The sequence below is a fragment of the Chamaea fasciata genome, unplaced genomic scaffold, assembly GCF_029207755.1.
Source record: "Chamaea fasciata isolate MVZ Bird 193981 ecotype frontalis unplaced genomic scaffold, bChaFas1.0.hap1 SCAF_57, whole genome shotgun sequence".
Classification (NCBI taxonomy): domain Eukaryota; kingdom Metazoa; phylum Chordata; class Aves; order Passeriformes; family Sylviidae; genus Chamaea; species Chamaea fasciata.
The window spans coordinates 284652-295632 of NW_027094142.1; the positions used below are offsets into that span (position 1 = coordinate 284652).

A 10981-nucleotide genomic window follows, 5' to 3' on the forward strand; every position below is an offset into this window, starting at 1 on the left:
CTGGTGGCCATCAACATGGTGGTCATGGGGAGATTGATGGCCTTGGGGAGGCTGGTGGCCATCAATATTATGGTCATAGGGGTTGATGGCCACCGAGATATTGGTCATGGAGAGACATTTTATGGCCTTCAGGGTGGTCATAATGGGGCTGGTGGGCATCAAGATGTGGGTCTGGTCACCATGGGGAGTTGGTGGCTCTAGGGATTGGGGCAGTGGTCATGGAGAGGTTGGCTGCCATTGGAGTTGGTAGCTGTGGAGTTGGTGGCCATAAGGCTGGTGGCCATGGGGTCTGGTGGCCATGGAAGGGGGCAGCGGTTCAGTGGCCACGGGAGTGCCGAACATGGGTCTAGTGGCCATGAGCAGGGAATCTGTGGCCATGGATGTTGAGGTGGTGGCCATCAAGAATGTGACACTCAGAGTGGTGGCCATTTGTTTTGGTGGCCATGGGAGTTGGGTTGGTGGCCAAGGGGAGGTTGATGCACCCCAGGGGTTCCACCCTTTGTCCCCCAGTGCCCCCAGGTGATGCTCAAGATGACGCTGCTGTCACTGTCGCGTTGCCTGGTAGTGCTCAAGATCTCATTCCCCATCGTCCTCCTGGGCAATACCCTCACGTTCATTGCTGGGAACTCCCTGGAGGCGGAGGGGGAGCAGGATGTGTCCCCATGTCCCCACAAGCCCATGTCCCAGCATCCCAAATCCCCCCATTCCCATGGCCCCATGTCCCACCTGAAACCTGCCCTCTGCTCATGGGTCACTTCCACGGTCACCTTCGTGGTCCGTGGTCACCTTCATGGTCTGTGGTCACCTCCAGCTCCTCCCTTTTCCCCTCTCTCTCCCTTCTTCTGTCCCTTCGACCATCTCCAGGTGGTCTTGACCATCTCCATGTCTCCACCACCATCTCCGTCCCCTCCTCATGTCCCACCACCATGTCCTGGTCACCTTGAACATTTCCGTATCTCCCCTTGTGTCCTGCCCATGTCCCCACCAACCTCTCCACATTACACTGCCCATCTCCATGTCCCCAATTCCATCTTCCTGTCTCCTCCACCTCCTCCCTGTCCCCTCCACATGTGCCACCACCATGTCCTGGTCACCTCCACGATCTCCAGGTGTCCTTGACTCTGTCTTCTCCCTCCCTGCTCCCCCCACTATCCCCAGGTCACTTCAACCATCTGATCCTTCTTCCCACCACTGTCCCCATGTCCCCACTATCATCTCCAGGTGACGTTGACCATCTCTGTGTCACCTCCGCAGTCTGCTGTCACCTTGACCATCTCCTCCCGGCTACCACCCCCATCCCCATGACCCCGCTACATGAGGACATGTCTATGTCCTCTCCATGTCCCCAACTCCATGTCTGGGTCCCATCTCATCCCTGTCCCCACTGTCATCTCCATGTCACCTCCGCTGTCCCCTCCACCATGGCCTGGTCATCGCGATCTCCTCTCTGTGTCTCCCCCTTCCAGGTCCCTCTGGTCCCCTCTCCCCGCCTCTCCATCTTCTCCCCTCAGCCCAACCTTGTCCCACCCCTCGGCCCCGGCCCCGCCCACAGGAATGTCACCACCACACCCCTGGCACTGTCACCACCCCGCACCGCCCCCGCAACCCCCCCGCCTTGTTAGCCCCATCGCATCCCAATGTCCTGTATCAGTGTCCTGCCACTGTCACCTCCTGTCACCCCCATGAGTGACAGTGGGGTGATCCCCCCCCACGTGACATTGATGGGGTGGGGCAGGGTCTGAATTGGGGGGGGCAGGTTGGGGAATCACCTGATGTCATCTGGCGTCACCCCAAGTGCCCCCCGTCCATGGGGCGCCCCCCAAGTGACCCCCAACGCTCCCCCGCCACACTCATTTATTGTCAATGAAGTGAATTTCTTCCCCCACCCTAAACCTGGGGTTTTGGGGTTTTTTTGGTGGGTGGGGACCCCAGGGACAGCCAATCACAGCTCGGGGTCGGGTGCTGGGGCGGGGCTGGCCGCGCCCCCCAGGTAAGAACCCCCCCGACCCCCCAATTCGGGCTTCAGTCGCGTCCGAACCTCGACTGGTCAGTGGGCGCCCCTCCCCCATTGGGGGGTCTCGGGAAGGGGAGGGGGGAGGGGCGGGTGATGTGGCCAACCCGGACCGGACTTTGGACTCCCCCGAGCTGGGGAGAAGGGGCAGGAGGGGGGAGGGAGACCCACATTTGGGGTGCGCATGGGGAGGGCGGGACCCACATTTGATCTCCTTCCTAGATTCCCAAATCCACCCCAGAGCCCCCCGAAACCCCCAAAATCTCCCCTGAACCCAAAAATCTTCTGCAAAATCCCCTTAGGACCCCAATATCCCCTCCAGGACCCTCCTAGGACCCCCAGCCTCCCCCCAGGACCCGCCCAAATCCCCTTCCCAGGAACCAATAACCTCCCAAATGGCCCCAACAACCCCTGCCCAGGACCCCAATATCTCTTCAAGGACCCTCCTGGGACCCTCAAAACCCCTGAAGATCCCCCGCCCAAAATCCTACTAAGGAGCCTCCAGGCCCCCTCCCAAAATTCCCCCAAGGATCCCAATATCCCCCAAACCCCCTCAAGACCAACCCAAATTACCCCTTCAACACCCCAACAACCCCCAAATCCCCTCCAGACCCAAATATCTCCCTGAAACTCCTCCCCGGATCCCAGTATCCCCTCAAGGTCTCTCCTGGGACCCTCAACCCCCCCACCCCCGGCATCCCCTCAAAATTCCCACAAGGACCCCCGGATCCCCCAAACCCCTCAAAGACCAACCCAAATTTCCTCTTCAGCACCTTAATGACTCCCAAATCATCTCTAGACCCCAACATCTCCCTGAAAATCCCACCGCGGTCCCCAGCATCCTTTCAGGGACCCTCCTAGGACCCCAATAACCCCTCCCCATGACCCCAAATCCCCCCTCCTCGCAGTCCCCAAGTAACGCCCCCGTGGCTCTGCCCAGGCCCCCCGGACCATGGCCAGCTCGGCGCCCCCCCGGCCGGGGCTGGGCCCCCGCGCCGCCCCCGCACCGCCTGCGCTCCCTGGCGCGCTCCTGGCTGGACGAGGACGCGCCCTGGCCGGACGCGGCGGTGGCGGCCGCGGGGGACACCGCGACCCGCGCGGAGCTGCTCAGCAAGTGCGGGGGCGGCTCGGGGGGCGTCCTGGCGGGGGCCCCCTTCGCCGAGGCCGTTTTCGGGGTGTCGGGGTGCCGGGTCACCTGGAGGGTGCCCGAGGGGGCGGCGCTGCCCCCGGGGCGGGTGGTGGTGGCCGAGGTGGAGGGTCCGGCCGCGGGGGTGCTTGGAGGCGAGAGGGTCGCCCTCAATATTTTGGGGCGCTGCAGCGGGGTGGCCTCGATGGCCGCGAGGGCCGTGGGGGTGGCCCGGGCACAGGGCTGGGCGGGGGTCGTGGGGGGCACCCGAAAAACCACGCCCGGCTTCCGCTTGGCGGAGAAATACGCGCTGGGGGTGGGGGGGCGCCGACCCCCACCGGGGAGGTTTGGGGGGTCTCCTCCTGCTCAAGGACAATCATCGAGCGCTGGCGGCGGCAGCGGGGGGACTCGAGCAGGTGGGAACGCCGAACTTGGGGGGACAGTGGGGGGGGGGTCCTTGAATTGGGGGGTTCTGGGTATTGGGGGACTCCAGAATTTGGGTGGCAGTGGCGAGAGATTGTGGGTGCTAGGCGGGGAAGCTCGGAGATTTGGGGGGCCAGGACCCCAGTTTGGGGAAGAGATTGGTGGGGGGAGCCTGGAATTGGCAGGTTCTGGGTGGTAGGCATGACAACCCCAAATTTGGGGCTGTTGCGTGGGAGGAAAATGAGGTTTGGAGGAAATGGGGGGTTTCGGTGGAGGGGGCTCGAGTTTTGGGGAGAGTGATGCTTTGGGCTTCCCCGAATTTCGAGGGGAATGAGGAAACACCAGCATATGAAGGGGGTACCAGTTTTGGGACAGACTCTTGGACTGGGGTATTCTGTGCATGACTGATGTGGGAGGACTCCTGGACTGGAGGGGATGTGTGTTGGGGATCCCAGTTTGGGAGGGAAATTGGCTGGGGTGACCCCTGAATGTGGGGGGTGGTGGTGATCACGTCTTGCATAACTCCACATTTGGGTGACTGGAGGTGGGGCAACCCCAATTCTGGGGTGGGGGGACACCCTTGAACTGGGGGGATCTGGGGAGAGGATCCCAAGTTGTGGGGATCAGTGTGGGGGGGGAGACGGGGGGTCCCCCATTTTACCCAGCCCCATACTGGGTCTGAGGGACTGGGTATCAGTCTGGGGTTCCCCCTGACCCCCCTCTTCCCCAGATGATTTTGGGGGTACGCCGGGCCGGGGGCTTCACCCGCCGCTTGGGGGTCGAGTGCTCGAAAGCAGATGAGGCACTGGCGGCTGCAGGGGCAGGGGCTGACATCGTCCTGCTGGACAACCTGACCCCCCAGGTGAGGCCCAAAATCGGAGGGGGAGCAACAATGGTGAGACCCCAGGTGTGGGGCTGGACCCCAAAAATGGGGCGTTGGACTCTAAAAATGGGGTTAAACCCCAAAAATGGGGCAGAGATCTCTCAAAAAGTAGGAGGGGAGACACCATAGATTTGACCTCTGCTCCCACCAGGTGAGTTCCCAAAATCTGGGACGGGCTCCCAAGAATGGTAGGACATCTCAGGTGTGAGGCTAGACCCCAAGAATGAAGGTCTGCACCCTTTAAAATGGGAGGCAGACCAGTGAAATGGGTTCAATACCCCAAAAAGGGGGGGATGATTCCATAGATCCAGGCTTTGCTCCCCCCAGCTGAGCCCCCAAAATCAAGGGGAGTGGCAAAAATGGGGGATACCCAGGGGTGAGGCTGCATCAGGAAAATGGGAACCTGCTGTAAATGTGGGGCAGTCCCAAAGATACAAGGGGGAATCCCAGTTCTGGGGGGTCAGAGGGTTTTGGGTAATCCCAGTTTTGGGTGTTTTGGGTAATCCCAGTTTTGGGTGTTTTGGGTAATCCCAGTTTTGGGTGTTTTGGGTGGAAGGCCCCTTGACTTGGGGAGTTTAGGTGGGAGGACCACAGTGTGGGGCTTAGTGGGTGGGCAAATGCCTGGATTTGACGGGTTGGGGGGGGGCACAATTTTGGGAGGTTCTGGGTGGGTGGACCCCAATTTGGGTGGCCAGTGGATTGGAGAGCCCAAATTTGGGGTTGTTCTGGAGGCCAGTGGTGGGTGGGGCCCCCGGTTGGGCAGATGTTGGGTGGGAAAGCCCTATTTTTATTGGGTTTCTGCTTTAAGGGGGATAACCCTCGATTTGGAGGGTTTGGGGGGTGGACACTCCCATTTTGGGGCTCTGTGGGCAGAATAATCCCTGAACTGGTGGTTTGAAGTTGGGGTGGGGGTGGGGGGTTATCGGGCAGATTTGGGCAGTGAAATCACCAGTTTTGGGGGGAGTTCTGCACCACGTAGCATCCATTACACATCATATGTCCAGGGTGCCCCCAAATTTTGGGGAGGGAGTGCTCCCTGCTAATGGGCTGTCCCCTGCCAGGAGCTGCACGCGGTGGCGGCGCAGGTCAAGGCCGCACACCCCAGGGTGACGGTGGAGGCCAGCGGAGGGATCGTTTTGGAGACCCTCCCCCAGTTTTTGGGGCCCCACATCGACGTGGTGTCCATGGGGTGTCTGACCCACAGCGCCCCTGCCCTGGACTTCGCGCTGCGGGTGCTGGAACCCTAAAAACCTATCCCAGGATCCTGAAAACCCATCCCTAGGAAACCACCAAAATCCAACCTGGGACTCCAAAAACCTACTCCAGAACCCCAAAACCCAACCTGAGGTACCCAAATCCGTTGTGGGAGGAGCGAAACAGCGTGAAACTCCAAAATCCACCCTGGGAATCCCCAAAACTGAGGGCACTGTGAAATCTGGAACTGAGTTCTCCTAGCCACCAGGAGGTGCCAATGCCTGCACCCCCCCCCCCCCCCCCATACACCTTGGGACCCACAAAATCCATCTCAGACCCCAAAATCTATCTTGGAAACCCCTAAATCAACTCTGGGATGCCAAAAATCCACCCTGGGGCCCTCCAAAACCCACCCTGGGACCCCCAAATTCCCCCTGAGACCCCACAAAGCCCACCCTGTGGATCCCGAATCTCCATCCTGGGATCGTCCCACTCACCTCCCCCCTCCTCTAAGGTGGACCCAAAACTCCACCCTGAGTTCTCCCCATCCCCCTTTGCTCTTTGTACCCCCAAATAAACTCCTACCTCACCTCCCCCACATGTCCCCCCGTTTTTTTTTTCATGGTGTCGCCCTCAAAATCCACCATCGAGTGCAAAACCTGCTACTTTTTAACCAACAAAAGAGGGGGGTTGTGACCATTGACCCACTGACCCCCTGATCCCCTGCTCCAAACCAGTATCAGTTCCGCTGGTCAAGACTGGGATCGGCCTTTTGCCAAAAAACCCCATCACCTCCCTGAGAAACGGGAATGAAAAATAGAAATCCCTTGGCTTGGTGAGGGAACTGGCACCTGAGGAGTGATCCCATAGTTGGGACAAGAATTTGAAGGCCCCACCCGAGTTTAGGGGTCCCAGATCTCAGCCTGAGAATCCCAGACCCAGTTTAAAGAATCCAGATTACAGTTTGAGGGTCCCTGACCCCAGTTTTAAAAATCCAGGACCTGAACCCCCAATCTGAGGGACCAAATCCCCAGTTTAGAGGTCCCAGATCCCAGTTTGAGGCTTCCAGACCCACCACCAACACACCTGGCACCACCACAACACTGGGAATTGAGAGGAGGAGAAATCTTGCTGTAAATCACAAAATCAGGCACTAATTCCTCGCCTGATCCCACCCAGCCCCATCACACCTGTGTGTGCCCACCTGCCGGCAGGTACCTTTGGGATTGTTCCAGGTGCAATTGGTATTTTCCGAAATAATCCACAATTTTACACCTAAATCTCCTCTGGGGCCTTTCTTTTGGGTGATTTTTGGGATTAAAAAGGGGTGTTACTCTCTGCAGCTCTCTAGGATGTGGGATATCATCAGCCTGAATTGCCACAGGCCCTTTGCATGAGCAGCATGAGGTGCTGAAACTGGGAAAACCCCAAATACCACTTCAGATTTTACCCAGGTGAAGGGAAAGATCCATTTATCACATTGGATTTACCTCTCTGGTCTCACCTGTGCTGCACAGCAATGGGAATCATCTCCTTCAGAGTGAATTTCAAGGTGCTGGCTTCAAATTCCTTCTGTTCATCTATCAGTTCTGGGAGAAAAAAAAAAAAAAAACAGGGAAAAAAAGGGGAAAAAGTCCCAAAGATCAAACTCCTTCCCTGCAGAGAACCTACCTCAAAATCTGACCAATGACTCAAACTTACACAATTATTCAAAATTATTCAATAACTCCTAAAAATGGAGCAGTTGCAAAAATTATTCAGATCCCACTGAAAATGGCTCAGTTGCTTCCAGAATTATTAAAAGGGCCAGTATTGAACTGGTACTGGTCAACCAGTAAGAACCAGTATGGAACCAGGAAGAAATTGGTACTAGACCAGTTTAGGACCAGTATGCAGCCATTAGGGCTAGTAGGGGACCAGTACTGGACCAGTATTGGACCAGTACAGGGCAGTATGGGACCAGTAGAGACCAAGACAAGCAAACGAAGGATCTTCGTGGGACTGGTACTGGAACATTATGGGCCAGTGCAGACAAATAAAGGCCAGTAGAAACCAGTATGAGCCAGTACAGAACAGCGCAAACCAGTTTGGGACCAGTACAAGCCAGTACACACCACTGTGGACCAGTATTGGACCAGTATGGGGCCAGCAGAGGCCTACACGAGCCAGTGCTGGGTATGTATTGGACCAGTATGGGAACCAGTAAGGACCAGTATAGGCCAGTGCAGGCAAGTACTGAGCCAGTATGAGACCACTATGGGTGAGTACCAGTGACCAGTACAGGCCAGAATGGGACCAGTAATGGGCCATTAAAGGACCAGTATGGAGTCAGTATGAGACCAGTTGTCTTGGGTTTTGGGGTTTTGTAAAGAACGTGTTATTCTATTCCATCTGTTGAAACTGGGTGAAGCAGTGTTGCTTATCTCTGCCCAAATGGGTCAGTGTCGCTTATCAGATGGAGCAGTGTTGCTTATCTCTGTTCATTGTTCCACTACCCCCATGGGAATATCTTCTGCTAATGGACCCATTAAAGCTCACCAATGACATGACACCTTGCATCATCCCATTGTGAGATGCTCCACCCAGGGAGGAGGAGCCAAACCATCTTCACCTAGATAAAAACAGCCACAAGTGTCACCAGTCATCCAGTTTTCCACCAGATCCCTGGAGTGAGACTGGACCCATCTCACCATTACTGGGCCCTTTTCAACGGGACCATCTCTACTCCAACAGAACCACATCTGCCACTCCAGGAGGGCTTACTTTGGACTGCTTCCAACACCCTGACCAAGAGGGCGTCAGGTTGTATTTCTGACTCTGTCAGGGTTTTCTAGGATTTCTTGTTTGTTTGTTTGCTTGCTTATTCTTCTGAACTACATTTTAATTTTTATATCCCTAGTAAAAAACCGCTATACCTATTCCCAAAATCTTTGCCTGACAGCCTTTTAATTGCAAATTTATGATAATTTGGAAAAGAGGGGAGGGGCTTACATTTCAAGGGAGACTCCAATCTTCCCTGGCAGACACCTGTCCATCTAAACCAAGACACCAGTGTGGACCCATATGGAACCAGTATGGGCAGTTGGGGACCAGTAACAGACTGGGGCCAGTATAGGAACGTATTTTCCCTGAGCAGCAACAGAAACAACTGACCATAATCCCCATTCCTGCTCGCTGTGGGGGAGGAGGGAGGGCCTGGGAGGGAGAGTGTGTTTTTAAGATTCATTTTACTCGTCATTATCCTGCTGTGATTTTGATTGTTAATAAATTCAACTGATACTCCCGACTATTCAACCGATAGTCCCGAGAAAAAAAGTGTTTTTCCTGTGACAGTAATCGATGAGGGATCTCTCCTGGTCTTTAACTCCTGAACCTTCACTGTATTTTGTCTTCCCTGTCCAGTTGTGGAGGGCAGTGATTGAGCGGCTTTGGTGGATGCCTGCTGTCCTGTCTGGGTCAACCCAGCACAACTGCACACACAAATTAATCATTTTAAAACCACAAGTCTCTGCACATGCCAGCTCATTCTAGTGCTGGGTGGTCAGCTCTGCCCTCCAGACCCATCCCAGCAGCTGTTTCCCTGTGCCCGGGCCATGGCTCGGACACCTCTGCCCACGGTCTGGGCATGTCCTGGCTTTGGGGTTCGGCTCTTGGGGCAGCACTTGTTTGAGCTACGGAGACCAAGGACGCCTCAGGACTGCCCAGGACACCCCAACGATCCCACCCTGTGCCTGGCTGTTGTCCAAATGCTCCTGGACTTCTGGTAGCCCTGGGGCCATGACCGTTCCTTGGGGAGCCTGCTCAGTGCCCGAGCACCCCATGGGGGAAGAGCCTCTTCCTGATATCCAACCTAACCCTCCCTGCCACAGTTCCAGCCATTCCCTTGGGTCCTGTCCCTGGTCCCAGAGAGCAGAGATCAGAGCTGCTCCTCAGGAGGAAGTTGACTCAGATCCAACTGGCCATTGACCAGGATGGCTCAGTTTTCCAGCCCCTCATTCCCAAGTCTGTCCGTGCATCCTGGATTGTCCCGTCCCAGGAGGAGAATCCATCCATCACTTGTGTTTGTTGGGCTCCACATGGTGGGTGATTGTCCATTTCTGTGTCCAGGTCTCTCCAAGAGCCTTCAGGGAGCCAACAGCTCTTTCCATTTTATATTGGCTGTGAATTGCTTAGGATCCCTTCCAGCCCTGTGTCCAAGTCATTAAGGAGATGTTGAGGAGCCCAGGGCTGAGGATGGAGCCCTGCAGAACCCGTCTAGTGACCGGTGCCAGCCTGATGCCACCCCAGCCACTGTCACCCTTTGTGCCCAACCCATGAGCCTGCTGTCACCCATCACATGCCATGTTTATCCAGCTCGAACTGGACAGGTTGTCCTGAGGGATCCTGGGAGTCACAGTCTGGAATCTTCGCAGGAATCCTGAAAAGATCACATCCACTGGCTTTCCTTGATGAACAAGGTGGGTTCACCTTGTCTTAAAAGGAAATTGATGAGCTATTATTTAAACAAAAACCTGACTTTATTTACACAACTGTAGTTGGCTTACCAGCCATAATCCTTAGGACAAAGTGATATCCAGGCTCAACAATGCCTGTATGACCCTTCAGACATAAAGTGCTGACCAAGTCTGGGGCTGGGGTTGGATCCAGCCACACCCAGAGCCTTCTCTGAGAAAGAATTTAGGAATTGAGGGAGCCCTTTCTGCACCTTGTGAAGCAACGGGAGGGTGTCCCTGACCAGTCTTGCCTGAATGTCCTACTCTGGGCACAACAGGTCCCCAGTCCAGCAGCACCAGCACGACAGAACACACGGGGACTCTCCTGTTTGCTGCTCCCTCGGACTCTCTGGGATCAAGCTGGTCTGAGCTGCCAGGCAACAGATGAATTCACACCCATCTTCCTTCAACACCTGAAGTTCTGTGACCAGAACAGAGCTGAGATGAGTTCCTGTGTTTGCAGAGATCCCCCACTCTCCCAGCCCTCACTCCCCACTCAGCACTGACAACCAGAGCAGGCAGCTCCTCACTTTGGTCCTTGAGATGCTATGTGATGGTCCCCGGGCACAGAGCTCTGTCAGTCTCTGCTGTTCCCCGGCACGCACCCAGCAACCAGGGACCAGCCTGGATGTGGCACTGGGCAAGGGCTGGGGGGAACAGGGGCTACCCAAAGTGAGTGCCCAAAGTGGCACTCACCGATGAACCTGATGTCTTGCACACACTCCTGAGGGTCCCTCAGGTACGGCTCAGCCCTGCTGCTGTTCTTTTCCATCTGGAGAGACCATAAAGGTGTGGGCATTGTCACACACCCTCCAGGTGGCTGGAGCAGCCCCTCCTGCCAGCACCTCCAT

General features: G+C 56.2%; 1 protein-coding gene across 1 annotated transcript; it reads left to right on the forward strand.

The window, feature by feature from the left end:
* Positions 1 to 340: 340 nt before the first annotated feature.
* LOC136304199 (nicotinate-nucleotide pyrophosphorylase [carboxylating]-like) lies at positions 341 to 5690 on the forward strand. The gene is given in 6 exon segments (XM_066207825.1): positions 341 to 406; positions 511 to 654; positions 2920 to 3456; positions 3458 to 3553; positions 4291 to 4422; positions 5505 to 5690. Coding segments are annotated over 6 exon segments (1161 nt in total).
* Positions 5691 to 10981: the final 5291 nt, after the last annotated feature.